Source organism: Somniosus microcephalus, chromosome 18 (assembly GCF_052327205.1).
Source record: "Somniosus microcephalus isolate GS21.2 chromosome 18, FLI_Smic_1.0, whole genome shotgun sequence".
NCBI classification, from domain to species: Eukaryota; Metazoa; Chordata; class Chondrichthyes; order Squaliformes; family Somniosidae; genus Somniosus; species Somniosus microcephalus.
In genome coordinates, this window is record NC_141004.1 from 56,538,737 (window position 1) to 56,558,492 (window position 19,756).

At 40.5% G+C, this 19,756-nt stretch overlaps 1 protein-coding gene across 13 annotated transcripts in view; it reads right to left on the minus strand.

Annotated features, from left to right (window-relative positions):
• The window catches only part of anks1ab (ankyrin repeat and sterile alpha motif domain containing 1Ab), a 440,627-nt gene that overhangs the window by 92,179 nt on the left and 328,692 nt on the right, over positions 1-19,756 (minus strand). For all 13 annotated transcript variants that reach the window (XM_086011497.1, XM_086011496.1, XM_086011499.1 and 10 more), the window contains one exon: positions 6,379-6,477. In XM_086011497.1, the coding sequence (XP_085867623.1) occupies positions 6,379-6,477 (99 nt within the window). The remainder of the gene's footprint in view (positions 1-6,378; positions 6,478-19,756) is intronic.

Consider the following 19,756-nt stretch of genomic DNA (forward strand, 5'->3'; position numbering starts at 1 on the left):
AGATAATGGTACATTTATTTTGGATTTTAGCTCGACAGAAAGCTGGGTACAGCCTTTTGACTTCATGGTAAAAACATGAGCACAAGCCTATGTCCTGTCGCTCATTCCATTGGCGCAACTTTAAATCACAAATTTAAATTCAACCATTAGATTACCTCTGGACTTCAGGGAGGGCTCTGACACAGAACCTCACAGCACTGATTGCTCTCCATTAGAACTGCTCATGTGAATCCAGAAAGCTCACAGGGAGCAACAGAATATTGATCAAGAACAAAAGCACAGACTTAGAATTCATCATTGCCCTGAAATTAGGTGTGTGCATTTATCCAAGTTTTCATTCATTGGGGCTGTTTTAATACTCTTTTGTCACACGAAAATTCACAATAAAGTCAAATAAATCACACCATTTTTTATTGTTTGCCCAAACTGAAGCAAAACTAAATAAATTCCAATGAAACAGAACTTATTGCCAGAAGCACCTTTGCGCCAACATAATAGGCTGGTGAAGGAAACGATAAAACAGCATGTTGTGGTATTTCCAACCCTTTACAATGCAATAATGGTATCGCTCAAACCAGAACCTTCACCCTGACATCATCAGCATCATAAAAACAGCATGTCAGATACATAGAAACATTAGAATCCCACCTCTGAGAAACTGCAGAAATGGCAATATCCATTCGGACACCATCACTGTAACTAGACGGCAATCTAGTCTTTGGTCTTTCTCATCATACGTGAAGCTTCTGTTATACCATATATAGAGTGCAGCAAACAAAAAACATATTTGAAGTTCATTCTGGTAAACCCAAAATTGGTTTGGAACAATAAATGTTTTGAACAGTGCCAAAACTTTACACCACCAATTTGGTTTTCTTGTTATACGAAAATCTAGAGAGTGAAAGAAGGTCAAAAAGCCTGTTCTTCCAAAATTATGTTTTAGCAGATTTCCAAATCAGATGCGATCTTTATTAACAATCTATTTCAATGACATTTTAAATTAAACTGTTAGTTTTTGATGGATTTGTGTATGGTCATGCTAGATTTCCCTTTTCCCCCATATCACCTGTTGATTCGCTTTTTTTAATCCAATTTCACACTGAAAGAACAATCAAATGAATCAAACTATTAATATCGCTATAATCTTCAATCTCCCTATACAATAGATATTGATCCACCTCCTTTGAAAGGTGCCAACTTCTCCCAAATCAACAACCTTCACTGGGGTCTGTTTCACAAATCCGCTATCTTCTGAGGGGAGGGTGTTAATATAATCTTAAACTTGGCTTGCGGAATGTGAACTTTGTACTTGTGTCCAGTTCGATGGTTAAATAGTGTATTCACTTCAACCTCATCTGGACCTTTTATTATTTTGAACAGCTAAGATCTCCCCGCAATCATTTCTCCAAGGAAAATAAGTTGTCCCTCCACCTTTCTGTAAAACTTATTTTCCTAAGGCCAGTAATCAACTTGGTGACTCTTTTCTAAACAATTTCTAATGCATCTATATTCTTTTTGAGGTAAAGTGACTAAACCTGTATGTCAAACTCCAGAACTGGCCTCACCATTGATCGTACAATGTCAGCATACCCTGTTCCAATTTGTAGGCCAGTGTTTTCCCGATGGACCCCAGTACTCAATTAATAATTGAGTCACACTGACCAGATGCTTTCAGAGTACGACTAATGATCATTCCCAAGTGTTTTTTTGACTTCTGTTATCTATTTCCATGTGCATTATCCTATATTTATCCACATTAAAAACCACTTGCCATATCTCAGACCATTTACATAATTGATCGAAGTCTTAACGAAGATGATCGATCTCCTTTCTACTATCTACCTGCTCAAAGAGCTTTGTATAACCAGAAAATCCAGTACGTCTTCTGCAGTCACCTGTTCCAGGTTATTCAAAAATGTGGTAAATAGCAGGGGTTGTAGAACAGATTCTTGTAGTATACCGCTGGTTACTTTTTCCCAAGCAGAGCAATTTCCATTAATCACCGCCCTGTTCTGTTGTCAAGCCAATTCTCAATCCATCTAGACAATTTATCAACTATTTCGTGAGCTTTAAGCCTTTTGAAAATCCAAGTGAAGCTCTGTAGCAGAAGGTACATCTTAAATTACCCATGTTCATTATACAGTAGCTTAGTTGCCTCCTTAAAGAATTCAAGGAGGTTTGCAAGGCATTTCCTTCTAAAACCATCCTGACTGCACCCTATGATCCCTGTGCTGCTCAAGTGTTCATTTACAGCATCCTGTAGAGTGCCATGTTAAGACTAACTAGCCTGCCATTATCCCTACACTTTTTTGAATACTGTACTGTAATTATGTTTGCCAGCCTCCAGTCTGTAGGTACTACACCTGTATTTATAGAGCCCTGAATAATATCAACCAAATCATCACTAATTTTCTCCTCTAATTCCTTGATGGGCATGCATCCCAACTGGCTTAGGAATTTTATGGATATTTAATCCTTCCAGTTTCTGCAAAACACATTCTTCATTAACTTCTATGCACGCTATGAATTACTTTGTCTCATTTACTATGAGGGGAATTTGTACTGTAAAGTCCTTTGTGAAAACTGCTGTAAATAATCTGTTCATTCTATCTTCTACTTCCTGATCAGACGTAATAGTTTTGCTAATTGATCCTTCAATAGACCATTCATCCACTGTTAACATAGTTGTGACTTTTTGGGGGTTCTCCTTACTGTCCTCTGCAATTTGTTTCTGCTTCTCTCTGACTTTTTCTAGTACTTTTTTTGATCATCCCCAGTTGACTTTTGTCAGAATGCCAAATCCCCACTATTCTGTGCTTCTTTGTGTTTGAAAGTATTTTTGCTTGTTTTTATGTTCCTTCTACCCTCCTTATTAAATCATTGCATTTCTAACTGAAGTTTTCCAATGAAGACATTTCTCATAGCTCGAAAATCCGTTTTTCAAATCCTGTACACCACACTGCTGTCAAAGGTAAAGGCAAAAAAAATCAAAAACAATGGTCATCAAATCGTAGAAGCTCACCAACCTAAACACTCAATCCAACACAACTTCCAATGAACTGGTTCACATACTGTTGGGGGGAAATAATCCCTGACTGCTGCAATAAATTTGTATTCTCATTCCTCGCTTCAGATATCAACGATCTGATCCTGTGGGATGTTGAACTCCTTCAGGATTAGCCACTCTCAAAAAAACTCGCCCAACAATCTTTTGAATGCTTGCACTGAATCTGGGCTCACTGCATGTGTCGACAACTTATTCCAGAGGTCAACAAACCTCTGTGAAAAGAAGTACCTCCTAACTTAGTTCTTACATAACTTACAATCATATACCCTGGTCCTCCCTAACCTATCAAGCTCAAACAGCCTATCCACGTGGACCAAGTTTAATCCTTTCATTATTTTAAAGACCTCAATCATATCTCCTCGAAGTCTATACTTTTCTACAGTAAAATGCCTCAGCTCGCTCAGCCTATCCTGCTAACTGATGGCCCTTAAACTAGGCATCAATCTGGTGGCCCTCCTCTGAACTTTTTCCAAGGCTTCTATAGCCCCCACCATGTGAGAGGACCAAAACTAGACTACACTCCCAAATACTATGCATCAATGATTTTTTTTAAATGGCTGCTACATCCCTGACTGCTCCAGGTCTTGTGTTATCAGATTTCTTCCATGTGTCCACATGCAGTCAGTAAAGCAGGCAAGCCACATGAGATGATAGGGGGAGCAGAAGCCATTTACCTTTTGCCTTTAGAAAGTACAAGCAACATTGGTATCATCACTGCAGGTATCAGCCTTGGCTCAGCGGTTGCACTCTCGCCTCGGAGTCAGAAGGTTTAAGCCCCACTTCAGAGACAAGCACATAATCTAGGTTGATACTTCAGTGCAGTACTAAGGAAATGCTGCATTGTTGGAGGTGCAGTCTTTCAGATGAGATATTAACCCGAGGTCCCTTCTACCTCTTTTTGAAGAGGAGCAAAGGAGTTTCTCCCGATGTCCTAGCCAACATTTATCTTTCAAACAATACCACAATGGCACAAGGGATGAGGGACTTCAGTTACATGAAGAAACTAGAGAAGCTAGGGTTGTTCTCCTTAGAGCAGAGACGGTCAAGGTGAGATTTAATAGAGGTGTTCAAAATCATGAAGGGTTTTGATAAGAGTTTGTTTACAGAAGAAGAAATTGTTTCCAGTGGCAGAAGGGTCAGTAACCATAGGACACAGATTTAAGGTGATTGGCAAAAGAATCAGAGGCGAGATGGGGAGAATTTCTTTTACACAGCGACTTATGATCTGGAATGCACTGCCCGAAAGGGTGGTGGAAGCAGATTCAATAATAACTTTCAAAAGGGAATTGAATAAATACTTGAAGGGGATAAAATGCAGGGCTATGGGGAAATGGGATTAATTGGGTTGCTCTTCCAAAGGGCCGGAACAGGCACAATGGGCCAAATGGCCTCCTTCTGTGCTGTATCATTCTATGATTCTAACCTCCAAGTATTTTGTGCTACAGACTTGGTGGATTTTGCAGAGCCCACTTCAACAGAATTCAATAAAAAGTTAAATGATAATCGGTACCTGACATTCCCTACTAAGTAACATACATTTAAAAAACCTAAAATGAGTATGATCTTCAATTAGTTGTTCTGCAAATGTTTCAACAGAGAGGGCACCAACAGTTAACAGTTGGCACCAAATCCCCAATCAATGCTGTTACTCGATATTTTTTCAATATGTACTAACATCATTTTAGTTGCATTATGTAACTGAATCTGAAGAGACCTGCAAGCGGTGCATATGGTTTATGGCTCTTTGCATCTTGCATGTTTTCGGCATGAAAAAATAAACTCAATTAAATCTATACTAGAGAATCGCCATTCTATAATTTCTATCAAGATCTGAAATGGGTCATAAATGAGAACAAATCAGTTTGGGGATTCATAATCTTACACCAACATATATGAATATGGAGCAGAGTTTCAGAATCATTACTTTTTAAATATTTTGTGTTTCAAATGTGATCTATTTCACAGAATCTATCAATTTATCTCACTCTTTGCAGAAGAGCCAGTAACATTATGGATGCCCTTCACCGTTGTGGCCTGGCTCCAGTGGTGCAGTAAAAGATAAAGAAAGCTCAGGTCGGTTATGATGTTTGCAGTAATAGTGAATTTCAAAGTATTATCTTTTATCTAAAAGTTTTAATGTGCAAATCATAATTCAAACTTTGCCCAAAATGTCCTTAAATAAAATAATCATGCAGATCCCAACTTCCTGCCATCACCACAAACACTCCAATTCAATTCATTTACAGCAATTACTAACTGACATAGTGAGAAATACAGCTTTCATTTTCTGAAAACACATATTTTGTAACTAAAGGTTTGATGTAAGTGTTAGTATAAGCACTTGCTTCAATCATTGCAAAATAGTCCACTGAGTTACCAATGTTATGATTTTATATCAGTTCTGACGAAAAGTCAACGACCTGAAACGTTAACTCCGTTTCTCTCTCCACGGATGCTGCCTGACCTGCTGAGTATCTCCAGTATTTTCTGTTTTTATTAATGTTATGATTCTTTCTGGTTTCACGGGATTCTGGTTCACATTGGTCACTTTCACAACAAGAAAGTCAGTTCTGCATTAACTCTTCGATTTATTACAACACTTAAGCGCTGTTCATCCTTCCTAAAAATTACCATTCTCTGATAAATGAGAATTGCTCTTAAAGTGACTTAACTATGAACAATTCAGCCATCTTGGTGAAAAGTAGGCCATTCTGTGACTATACTGGTGCAACCTCGGTTTTGAAATGGTCTACACTAATCCTATTACTTGATGCTCTTTCCCTGTACCCTTTAGTATTTCCTTCATTTATCTAATTCTCTTAAATGTTGTGATTAACTTGGCTTCAATGGCCACTTGTGGGAATACATTCCATATCCTAGCAATTCTCGGTATGTGGAAATTTCTTGTAACCACTTTCTTTTCTTTGAGGCATACAAAACAGAGTACACTCATGTATTCAAAAAAACTTGTAAATCAGATGTACACATTCTTTTCTAATTAGCTATTGCATATGCAGCAGAATTCATTTTGCATTGTTTTTTTAAAAATTTACATTAGTCACAATGGATATAATAAAATAAAAGGAATATCAATTTGACACCATTCCTTATAAACTGATGTACATTTCTGCATTATTTATTTGGAACTGTCTGGAATAAACCAACTTGTTCAGTAATAATTACAGCCAGTTACCCCTTCGTTAATAAATTCCATTTTTGTTATTCATTGTAAATTACTAAATTTTCATTTCACATTGAATTTCAGTCTATTTTTGGCCTGCTACTATACAAAATGCAATCAGAAGTCTTACCTTTGGAAAGGAACGTGCAGCTTGAAGAATTTTTCGCCGATGTCCTGCTTCATGAATTCCAAGCTCTCGCAAGTCCTGCTCCTCCATTACGTTAGTCCCCTGGGGAGACAGACAGAATTAAAAAGCCAGAAAGTCTTGGCCCTGCTTAGCAGTGCACAGCCAGAGTATTCAAATCCGTCCATGCTCACTTCACAACTGCTGGCATGCAGCATTGGTTGCACTGGAAAAAGATTGATTGCCTGAGCCTGAAGGGTTTGAGTTACACTGTAGTATTGCAAACTTCTATTATTTCCATAGACTCAGACAACCAAAATTAAATTTCATCAGTGCTATTCCAGAAGAAAGATGGAAGTTACGATTAGGCACCACCTCATCCCCTAGGGTTTTGTTCTGGGAGGACAGTTTGTTTTATTATACCAACTACTGAGCTTTTGACTTTGTTAATATCAGGCCCCAGGCTCAGTTCCAACTTCACAGGACTTTCACATTGTGTCAAACCTAATTTTAACATTGCAAAGACTTACTGATTCTTTTCTTTCAAAATTGAAAAAACTTGGAAGTCAAAGTGAAGCATTATTTAGTAATTATTGGGCTGCATTTTGTGATAAAACTATTAAGGTGTAAATTGGACAGCAACTTCCAGCGACCGCACTTGCGCAGTTAAATGCATAAATCAGGAAGTTGCTCCTGCTTCTCCAGAAGCTGCGCTATAATGGTAGCTCACCAAGAGACTCAAAATTGAAATACTTGGAACGACGTGAAGTCGCCGTACTTACCTGATACATACACACTAAACTCGCCAGGAAAAGTTTGGGCTTGTCCATTCCAGTGTAAGAACTCTTTTAATGGTGTGAGAAATGTTAATTACTGCCAAACAACCACTTAGTCACTGAAAATTAACTTTTACATTTGTGGAATCTCATTCCTTCAGATTAAAAAAAATAAAAACATTAAAAAAACTCTTTTACTTTTTCTTTATCTCTTTTATCACTCTCTTTCAATCCAATTTTTCTTTTCCTCTTTATTACACTTTCTGTACCTGATTTGATATTGATTTAAATATTCTAATTGGATCAGACTCTGTGCTACTCATTAACAATTCTTCAATCCGATTGGTTAAGGAGATACACAGGTGCTCTGTAGGACGCTGCGCTTTTTAGATAGTTGGATGAGAAAAACTTGCGCGTAAAAAACCATAAAAAGTCTATGGGCAAGTGCAAGAGCAGCAAACAGCTGGCGCCATTTGTTCACTGCTGACCTCAAAATCTGGCCCATAAATTTAAACCCAATATTTTCCAAAAGATTATTCAACAATAAATGTCTTCTTTTGGAAATTAGAAATTGCCATGTCACAGGTTAGAGGTTAGAGACTAGCACTCCCACTTAACTCAACTACATCTAATCCGTTTTGTCAGTGGTTATCCAGCCTATGATATGGTATCCAAGGACTGTCACACAGCATTTCAACATCAGATTAGTTAAAGGCAGTTGAATCAATTGTCCAAAGAAAACAAATATTCAACCACTAATAATATTACATACAGACATACAATCTGAAGGGAATAATTATTAGATTTTCTCCATCTATGGTACACAATTATGTTAGCAATATAATAAAATAATTGAAGCTGCTATGCTCATCACTTAATAAAGGAAAATAACCTTGAACCACTTACTGTTTAATGAGGGGTACTACAATATCTAAGACTAAGAAATTGTAGTTTGTATAGAGCATACAGCCGATCTCAAAAACCCAAGGATTTAGATCTCAAGTTGATTTTGAAGGCAGTTCATTTAGCTGCAAATTTGCATCAATCTCTACACATCATTGCCATATTAAAGAACAAGGAAGGTTAAGGAGGGAGCTACAGTGTAAAAACTATAGACCCAATATTCACAGGGACTCACATTCGGAGTCGGGGGGGGGGGGGGGGGGCGGAATTCTCCCGGACGTCCTGCAGGTATTTACTGCAGGACGTCTTTAAAAAAATTTCTGCAGGTTTCCTGCTGCGGGAAAGCTTGCGGCACAAGGACACAGCCGAGGATCAGAGAGGGAAGCAGGGAAAGAACGCAGTCGGAGGGAAGAGAGCGCGAGTTTGCATGGTCGGGGAGGGCAAATGGCGGTCAGGTGGGGGTAGAGATCGGTGGGAGGGGAGGAGGTTTGGAGTCAGGGATCCTGAAGCTGGAAGCTGGTAAGCTCGATGGGCCAAAGGGAACCACTCCTACTCCTCCTGGCCCACAAGCAGCGCTATAAAAGGACTTAACTAGTAAATCCGGCCCTTCTTGCCTCCTTCTACCTGCTGGATTTCCCGAGGCCCGGGAAACCTGGCCAAAATGGGTTAAAAATAAAAGTTCAGTTAAAATGGAGGCACACAGCCACTTAAAAGCTGTGAATGACCAACCAACCCGCCTCCCAAAAGCTGATTGGTGGCCCGCCACCCCATTCTGCCGCCATTAAATCCGGAAGTTGCTGGGTTCGAAATTTTTAAGCTTTTAACTTCTCACCCGACCTAAACCCACCCGTTCATGGGGATCAAAATTATTCTCCATGTGCCGCAGATAAGTTTGATTTTTCCTCTCTGTCCACAGAACAAAAAACAACTCTGGCACACAGAGAAAACACAAGTTAGCTGTATTTTTGTGCCACTCATCAATCTGGCAGGCATAGACAACTTAAACATTTGATACTTAGCAACTATGCGGTCAGGTTAACACAGTTGTGGACATGGTTTGTTGTAACAAAATCAGTCCCCTTTCAAAAATAGTCACATGGTTTCAAAACCTTTTATCGCCTTCTGTCAATTTCTATTGATTTTTTTTTAAAGAAATCTTTTCCCTCAAACAGCAAGTGCTGACTACACTACTAAAGGATCTCACTTAAAAGTTATTGAGCCAGACTGCATGAGCAAAGTTTGCGTTACAGTTTGATTTCTTTACGTTATTGCTCTCTGAAGCACTAAAGCCTCAATTTTAATTCAGGACGGATAGGGGGGGGGGGGGGGGGGGGACAGTCCGATATGATCATGGGTAGCCCAGGATCCTCCTGGCCCACAAGGAAATCATTGAAAAAAATAACTAACATTTCCAGTGCTGTTCTAGGTCTACTGATCCTTAGCGCAGTTTCCCCGGAAAAAGTTGTCCTTTTTCTATACTCTTGTCCTTGTAGAGATGCAAACACAACGTTGTGCCACTTGCAGCTATCTGCTTACTGGATTTGGCACGAATGCGTGATGTTACTAAATTCTCTTCAAAATGGTAAATAATACTGCACAAGCAAGCGGTTTACACATTCGCTCATTTAATATCTTTTACACATGAACAGTAGTTTGACGCACAATATATGGAATGGGTTAACTACTCTTCATAACACCCAATTCTGATTGAGGTAAAATGTCTGTTAATTAACAATTTTTGTATGTTATGGCGCCACAAATTCTGCCTATTTTTGTGTTCTGTTAAAAATCATCATTTACCCTCGAGCATGGGTCATTCCTTTGAGTTCCCGTTTGATTCAAACAGGCATTTTGAATAAATTCCAGTCTTTTTTTGAACTCTATGCTTTTAACTCCTTAGATGTTCAACTTTGAGCTTGGCTTCCAACTCCCTATCTCCAGTATTATACAGGCTGCTTACTTCCACCTCCATAACATTGTCTGTCTGTCAGACCTCAGCCCATTTGTTGCTGAAACCTTCATTCCTGCTTTAGTCACCTCCAATGCACACCAAGTTAGCTTCTTACTTTCCATCTCCAAAAACTTGAGCTCATCCAAAACACTGCTGCCCATTGTCACCAACTGCATGGCACAAGTCAGGAGTGTGATGGAATACTCTCCACTTGCCTGGATGGGTGCAGCTGCAACAACACAAGAAGCTCGAAACAATCTGGGACAAATCAGTCCGCTTGATCGACAGCCTATCCACCACTTTAAAAATAAACTCCCTCCCACCACCGGTGCTGCAGTGTGTACTATTCACAGGATGCACTGCAGCAACGTGCCAAGGCTTCTTTGAGAGCACCTCCCAAACCCACAATCTCGACCACATAGGACAAAGACAGCGGGTGCAAGGGCACACAATCACCTCCAAGTTCCGCTGCAAGTCACACATCATCCCAACTTGGAAAGATATTGCCGTTACTTCATCGTCACTGGGTCCAAATTCTAGAACTTCCTCCCTTCCAGAACTGTGGGAGTACCTTCACCACATCGACTACAGTGGCTCAAGAAGGCGGCTCACTGCTACTACAACAACTTGCATTTCATAGAATCATACAATGGTTACAGCATTGAAGGCGGACATTTGGCCCATCGAGCCTCAGCTAGTCCCATTACCCCCGTAGCCCTGCAAATGTTTTTTTTTCCAGGTACTTATCCAACTCCCTCTACGACAGGTTATGTACTTTACAGCCTTCCGGACACAACATTGAGTTCAACAATTTCAGATCATAACCACCGCTCCCATTTTTTCCAAGACAGCAGCTGTTGGTAATGATCCTGCTGTTGCCATTTACAGCTCCGCTAGACCCATCTTTTGTTTCTTTACTTGACCCATTACCACCCCCTTTTGCCTTGCACCATCATCGCTTTTGTCATTTAATCTCTCCTGCCTTCCACCCTATCACAGACCATCCCTTTTGTCCTTTTCTCCCCTTCCCCCTTTCCCTGCCACCTAACTTGCTTAAAACCAGTTATATCTCTAATTTTTTCCAGTTCTGATGAAAGGTCATCAACCTGAAACGTTAACTCTGTTTCTCTTGCCACAGATGCTGCCGGACCTGCTGAGTATTTCCAGCATTTCCTGTTTTTATTTCAGATTTCCAGAATCCGCGGTGTTTTTCTTTTGTATTAATGTCGTAAATACTTTGGTATGAAAGCTTGATAAATTGCTCACTCATTGCTGACAATGTATATAGCACCTTTAACGCAGTAAAATGTCTCAAGGCGCTTCACAAGAGCATTATCAAACAAAATTTGACACCGAGATATTAGGGCAGGAAAGAGAGGTAGAGAGGCGGAGAGGTTTAAATGGGAATTCCAGAGCCTAGGGCCTAGACAGCTGAAGGCATGGCCACCAATGGTGGAGCGATTAAAATTGGGGATGCGCAAGAGGCCAGAATTGGAGGAATGCAGATATCTCAGAGGGTTGTAGGGCTGGAGGAGGTTACAGAGATAGAAACATAGAAGATAGGAGCAGGAGTAGGCCATTTGGCCCCTCGAGCCTGTTCCGCCATTTAATGAGATCATGGCTGATAATCCAAATTCAGTACCCTGTCCCTGCTTTCTCCCATATCCCTTGATCCCTTTAGCCTTAAGAAATATATCTAACTCCTTCTTGAATATATTTAATGAATTGGCCTCAACTGCCTTCTGTGGTAGAGAATTCCACAGGTTCACCACTCTCTGGGTGAAGAAATTCCTCCTCATCTCAGTCCTAAATGGCTTACCCCTTATCCTTAGACTATGACCTCTGGTTCTGGACTACCCCGCCATCGGGAACATCCTTCCTGCATCTAGTCTGTCTAGTCCTGTTAGATTTTTATAAGTTTCAATGAGATCCCCTCTCATTCTTCCAAACTCTAGCGAATACAAGCCCAATCAACCCAATCTCTCTTCATACGTCATTCCTGCCATCCCAGGTATCAGTCTGGTGAATCTTCGCTGCACACCCTCAATGGCAAGAACATACTTCCCCAGATAAGGCGACCAAAACTGCACACAATACTCAAGGTGTGGTCTCACCAAGGCCCTGTACAACTGCAGCAAGACGTCCTTGCTCCTGTACTCAAATCCTCTCGCTATGAAGGCCAACATACCATTTGCCTTCTTAACCGCCTGCTGCACCTGCATGCTTACCTTTAGCGACTGGTGCACAAGGACACCAGGTCTCGTTGCACTTCCCCTTTTCCCAATCTATTGCCGTTCAGATAATAATCTGCCTTCCTGTTTTTGCCACCAAAGTGGATAACCTCACATTTATCCACATTATACTGCATCTGCCATGCATCTGCCCAATCACCCAGCCTGTCCAAATCATACTGGAGTTTCTCTGCATCCTTCTCACAACACAAAGCTGGGTGGGCGTATGTGTTGTCTGCAAACTTGGAGATATTACATCTAGTTCCCTCGTCTAGATTATTAATATATTTTGTGAATAACTGCGGTACCCCACTAGTCACTGCCTGCCACTCGGAAAAAGACCCGTTTATTCCAACTCTTTGCTTCCTGTCTGCCAACCAGTTCTCTATCCAAGTCAGTACCTTACCCCCAATCCCATGTGCTTTAACTTTGCACGCTAATCTCTTATGCGGGACCTTATCGAAAGCCTTCTGAAAGTCCAAATACACCACATCCACTGGTTCTCCCTTATCTATTCTACCAGTTACATCCTCAAAAAATTCCAGTGGATTAGTCAAGCACGATTTACCTTTTGTAAATCCATGTTGACTTTGTCCGATCCTGTCACTGTTTTCCAAGTGCTCTGCTATTACATCTTTTATAATGGACTCTAGCATTTTCCCCACTACCGATGTCAGGCTCACCGGTTATAATTTCCCATTTTCTCTCTACCACCTTTTTTGAATGGTGGGGTTACATTAGCTACCCTCCAATCCATGGGAACTGTTCCAGAGTCTATAGAATTTTGGAAGATGACCAGCAATGCATCTACTATTTCTAGGGCTGCTTCCTTAAGTACCCTAGGATGGAGATTATCAGGCCCTGGGGATTTATCGGCCTTCAATCCCGTCAATTTCCCTAACACCATTTCCCTACAAATACTGATTTCATTCAGTTCCTCCCTCTCATTAGACCCTATGTTCCCCGACATCTCTGGGAGGTTATTTGTGTCCTCCTTTGTGAAGACAGAACCAAAATATGTATTTAGTTGGTCTGCCATTTCTTTGTTCCCCATTATAAATTCCCGATTCTGACTGCAAGGGACCTATGCTTGACTTCACCAATCTTTTTCTCTTCACATATCTATAGAAGCTTTGAGTCAGTTTTTATGTTCCCTGGAAGCTTACTCTCATACTCTTATTTTCCCCCTCTTAATTAATCCCTTTGTCCTCCTTTGCTGAATCCTAAACTGCTCCCAATCCTCAAGTTTGCTGCTTTTTCTGGCCAATTTATATGTCCTCTCCTTGGATCTTACGCTATCCCTAATTTCTCTTATTATCCACGGTTGAGTCACCTTTTTTGTTTTATTTTTATGCCAAACAGGGATGAACAAATTCTGTAGTTCATTCACGCGATCTTTAAATGTTTGCCATTGCCTATCCACCGTCAACCCTTTAAGTAACGTTCTCCAATCCATCCTAGCCTACTTGCGCCTCATACCATCGTAGTTTCCTTTATTTAAATTCAGTCTGAGTCAAATACTTCACTCTCCATCTTAATGAAGAATTCTATCATATTATGATTGCTCCGCCCCAAGGGGCCTCGCACAACAAGATTGCTAATTATTCCTCTCTCATTACATAATACCCAGTCTAAGATGGCCTGATCTCGTTGGTTCCTCGACATATTGGTCCAGGAAACCATCCTGTATGCACTCTAGGAATTCCTCCTCCACAGTATTATTACTAATTTGGTTAGCACAATCTATATGTAGATTAAAGTCACCCATGATAACTGCTGTGCCCTTATTGCACGCGTCTCTAATTTCCTGTTTAATGCCATCCCCAACATCAGCATTACTGTTTTCTGCCCCTTGGTATTTCTCAGCTCTACCCATACAGATTCCACATCATCAGAGCTAATATCCTTCCTTACTATTGTGTTAATCTCCTCTTTAACCAGCAATGCTACCCCACCTCCTTTTCGCCTGTCTTTCCTGAATATCGAATACCCCTGAATGTTGAATTCCCAGCCTTGGTCACCCTGGAGCCATGTCTCCGTAATCCCAATTATATCATATCTGTTAACATCTATTTGCGCAGCTAATTCATCCACCTTATTACGAATGCTCCTCGCATTAAGACACAAAGCCTTCAGGGATAGATAGGGAGGGGGAGCCATAGAGGGATTTAAAAACAAAGATGAGAATTTTAATATCAAGGCATTGCTTAACCGGGAGCCAACGAAGGTCACCGAGCACAGGGGTGATGGTTGAACGGGACTTGGTGCGAGTTAGGATACAGGAAGCAGTTTTGGATGACCTTAAGTTTATGGAGGATGGAAGATGAGAGGCCAGCCAGGACAGCAATGGAATAGTCAAGTCTAGAGGTAACAAAGGCACAAATGAGGGTTTCGGCAGATGAGCTGAGGCAGGGGAGGAAGGTGAGAAGCCGACTAGGTGAGCATTGGAGTGAGAGAGTCTGGAGGCTTTTTTTTAAATTCATTCTCAGGATATGAGCATCGCTAGCATTTATTGCTCATCGGTAATTGCCTTTGAGAAGGCGCTCTGGACCCGAGCCCATCACGTCTACCTCCGTACTAATACAAAAGCAAAATAACTGCGGATGCTGGAAATCTGAAATAAAAATAGAAAATGTTGGCACATCAAGCCATAGTTTCCATCTATAGCCTCATCTCCCTCTCTTTACACCACCATTAGCAGCTGTGCCTTCAGCCCCTTACGTCCCATTCTCTGGAATTGCCTCCCTAAACCCTCTGACTCTCCACCTCCTTCTCCTACTTTAAAATACTTCTGAAACCCTCATCTCTCTTAATCTCTCCTTCTTCAGCTCAGCATCTGTATTTTTCTCACAACTCTGTGAAACACCTGGAGGCATTTTTCTACATTAAAGGCATTTTGGAAACACAAGTTGTTATTAGATGTTAATACCAACACCGCTGTTACCTCCTCAATAATACTGGATACAAAGATATTCAATTAACAATAGAACTCTGATGCCATAACTTCAGGAAGATATGCATACTTTCCATGGCTATAAACACAAATCTTCAAAATGCAACAAACCAGTTTTTTTGATCAAAGGAAGATCGCTAATTAAATTGAGGCAATAAACCAATTTGATCTTAATCCGATGTTTATGCAAATTAAATAAATAAATTAAATAAATTCAGATTTTGTCATTGTCCCACATAGTTGACATGAGAACTTGTACCTTCACATCATTAAAAAACTTTTCTTGTAGGAGATTTAGCTTCTACGTATGAAAAGAAAATTCACTCATACCAATTATACAGAAAGATAAATTGTGTTTAAATATATCTTCCTAAATGTTTGCCTCCAATAGTTTCTTCCACTAAATATCTTCTGTAATAAGTCACTGAAAAGATGTTATTTTTTGAAAACTGTGAGCCAATTAAAATAATAATCGTGACTTTTTTCTGAAGTACCTTGCAAGTAATTCAGTAGAGCTGAATCCCTGCAGGTAATTTCTACAATTGCACAAAAGGTGTGTTACTTTAGAAATATTGAAGGAGTTTTAGGATATTTGTTTCACGTGGATGTACTACGTAGGTCGGACTCAGTTTTAACCTACAGCATCAAATAACAATACCAAGACTGTAGCCTTGCTATGTGACCAAGGTTTGTGTTAGATCTAGAGGGATGTGTGATCAAGGACCTCTCAGATTTATGTCTTCACCATATCGGCTGCTTTCCGTATGGTTAGTGATGTGCACCAATAACAGTCTGTCTTAAAATGGCAGCTGCGTCAAGGAGATCTTCACTCATATTCTGACACCCTCCATACAGAACAACCAATGGCTAATAGTGAATTATAAGGCAGTCCTGTAATTCAGTCAAGGAGTTCTGGTGGCATGAAGAGCAAAACCAAAGCTTAAGTGGTTCATTAACAGCAAAACTGCAGAACTGAATGTAAAATCTAGGGAGTGTTCAGGGCAGTCAATCATATAGTCTGCAATTTAATGATCTTTAAGTTTATGTGTTAATAATAATGGTAGAAACAGCATGATGTAGGACCTTAACATGTATGGCACCATGTGGCTGTACTTTAGTAATACCAGTTTCCTTTTTAGATTACTAAGAAATATACACTAATCACATGCAGGCTTCTGCAGTGGAAAGTCCTGCAACAGCATCTTAAAAGAGAGCTACAGATGTGTAGTAGATAATTAAAAATGAATCTAAGTGTTTCTTTACCCCAAAGGGGAGGAGAGAGGTGCTGCAGCACCAAGTAGGACAACATTTTCTAATACTCCCATGGTGAAATAATTCGAGCAAATGTGGCAGAACATGGCAGCCCTCTTTACCAGCACAGGCCACTGTCCACAAAGTTACTGGCCTTCTAGCTACACCTCTTATAACTGCTCCATACTTGTCCAGTTGTAGGCTAATTTTTATGGCATGCAGCAGATGACAATGATGATCTGCAAGAAATTTGCTGGACTGTATTGGAGCATGCTCTCTGAGCTGTCAAGTCATCTGAAGTACTGCTCAAGGATGCCTACGATGTCTTCTATAATCTTCACAGCTGCAGGAACCTCATTGTAGTTGTGTTCCATAGCTGTCTAAGGAGTCATAAGTCATATCTCCAGAGGGTAGCCTTGGTTACCTAGCAACTAAACTGTCTGGGAATGTAAGTTGTGAGGAGGATGCAAGGAGGCTTCAAGGGGATTTAGACAGGCGAAGTGAGTGGGCAAGAACATGGCAAATGGAATTTAAAGTGGAGAAATGTTAAGTTATCCACTTTGGTAGGAAAAATAGAAAAGCAGAGTATTTTTTAAATGGAGAGAGATTGGGAAATGTTGGTGTTCAGAGGGACCTGGCTGTCCTTGTACATGAATCACAAAGTTAACATGCAGGTACAGCAAGCAATTAGGAAAGCAAATGGTATGTTGGTCTTTATTTCAAGAGGATTTGAGTATAAGAGTAAAGACGTCTTACTGCAATTATATAGGGCCCTGGTGAGACCACACCTAGAGTATTGTGTACACTTTTGGTCTCCTTACCTAAGGAAGGATATACCTGCCATAGAGGGGGTGCAACAAATGTTCACCAGACTGGTTCCTGGGATGGGGATGATTATCCTATGAGGACAGATTGAGTAGACTCTGGAGTTTGGAAGAATGAGAGGTGATCTCTTTGAAACATACAAAATTCTTACAGGACGTGACAGGGTAGATGCAGGGAGGATGTTTTCCCAGGGCTGGGGAGTCTCAGAATAAGGGGTCGGCCATTTAGGACTGAGATTAGGAGAAATTTCTTCACTCAGAGGGTGGTGAATCTTTGGAATTCTCTACCCCAGAGGGCTGTGGAGGCTCAGTCGTTGAGTATATTCAAGACAGAGATTGATAGATTTTTGAATATTAAGGGAATCAAGGGATATGGGGATAGTGGAGATGAGGTCGATGATCAGCCATGGTCTTATTGAATAGTGGAGCAGGCTCAAAGGGCCAAATGGCCTACTCCTGCTCCTATTTCTTATGTTCTTAAATAATGGAGGCACTGATTTGCCTGCAAATAAAAGTAGCGTGTTTGCTGCCTTTGAACTGGATACGGACGTGCATTATTTTGTGTTGTTAAACACAGGTGAGCGGTTGATGGAATGGTAGAACTTGAGTCATGACGATGGCAGGGGCACATGGGTGCCACCAATGACATTTTGGACTGGGAAATTCTGACATCTCCCCTCTCGTGCGGCTGCTCCTTGTCCATGGGAAAGTGATGAACTGGTTTGTTCTTCCATATAACAGATCAGTCACCAGGTTTCTGCACCTGTGCACTGCTGACTTAGGTGATGGATATCTCATGTGGCACCCTGGAAAGATCTATAGCCATAAACATTGAGGGCTGTAATGACCTGGACAGTCTCCAACAGTGCGATGCTCGATATGGAAGTTTGGCTGGAAGCCAGTATGCAGCGTGTAGCATAATCTCTGAGGCACAACCGATGGAAACAGTTTCTCATACAAATCCAGCTACGTGCTCCTTTGTCGATAACTGCAAGTTGAACGCAAATGACTGGTGCAGCAAATAGGCCACTGGTGTGAACTTACCTGTTGGACTTTCCTTTTTTACTCCTCCTCCAAATAACAAAACACAGGGCGGTTCCCATTGGGATATCATTTGAAATTAGAGCAAAAAATTAGCACTACCAAAACTCTTGTTACAAAGTGAAATCTAACAAAGTGGTGCGGAAAAAAGACAAACCACCAACATTATGCTGCTGCCTGAAATACTACAAAACAAAAATGTCAGTATACTGTTAAATCTTCAGCATTATCATGACAGAACTAAACAATTGTTATATATAGGCACAATTGAGCCAAAGCACAATCTTATCATTCGAGGTGAGAAACTATATTAATTTCAGTTTTATTGTTACAGTATATTTAATGAAGCTCCTGCCTGCTTTCAGCAGAGCACAGCAATTACTATATATATTAATGGTAAGCTCTCTAAATATCTAACCCTGCATGAGCTGATTCAATTAGGTGGAGTGCATCAGTGCAGTGCAATTGTTTCAAAAGTAAAGCTTTGTGGGATATTTCGCTGTATGGAAGAAACAAAATCAGCCTCTTTACTGCAAGGTCAGACCCTAAGTCAAACCCAATACAAAGCAATATCGCTAGTTGATGAAGAAGAAAAAACTTGCATTTATATAGTGCTTTTCAAGTCCTCAGGATGTCCCAAAGCACTGCACAGTAAATGAATTATTTTGAAGTGGAGTCAATGTTGGTCTGAAGGCACATAAAATCTGTACAGCTACAAACAGTTGAGCACAAAATAAACATCATTATGTGAATTTCTACAGAAGTTTTGGGTGTGGGGAGAAAGGGGGAATAAACAATCTCGAGTAAACACAGAACAGGATTTATTCAGTACTTTATCATGAATTTGAGTCCTCACGCAGAAGTCGGTGTTCTATGTTTGATTCTTTGTCTCAACTGAAGTACAATTAGCTTAAAACCCAACTTTCATGCTGACCTCAATTAAATGATTTTTTGTAGTTACTGATGAAGTTTCCTGATTATTTTCCTGTTTTGAAAGGGTTTATAAAGTCTAGTGTTGCTGCATCTTACTGTTGCTATGTATTTTTCAACCTCTAAATAAATTCACTAGCCTTAGCCTGTTAACATTGCTTGACAGCATGATATTTTTGCCGTTTGAAATAGATAGGACAATGTGGTGGGCATCCTATCTGATCTTTGACGTACTGTATTACCGTACTTAGTTAAGTGTTAATCCTAGGCACGCCGTCTTAGACTTGGTTTACTTAGGGAAACTTATTTACTATGAATACAAGACAAACATTTTGAGCGAAAGACTGAACTGTAACTGTACTGAGTTACCTGGCCTCAGCTGGAATGGCGGGTAAGGGCGCTGTAATTGGTCTCAGTGATCTCAAACTGTGTGGGGGGGGGGGGGGGGGGGGGGGAAGAGAAATCAGTAAAGGCTCGTGCTTCTGATCACTATCCAGTGACCCATAACGCCAATGCAAATGGGT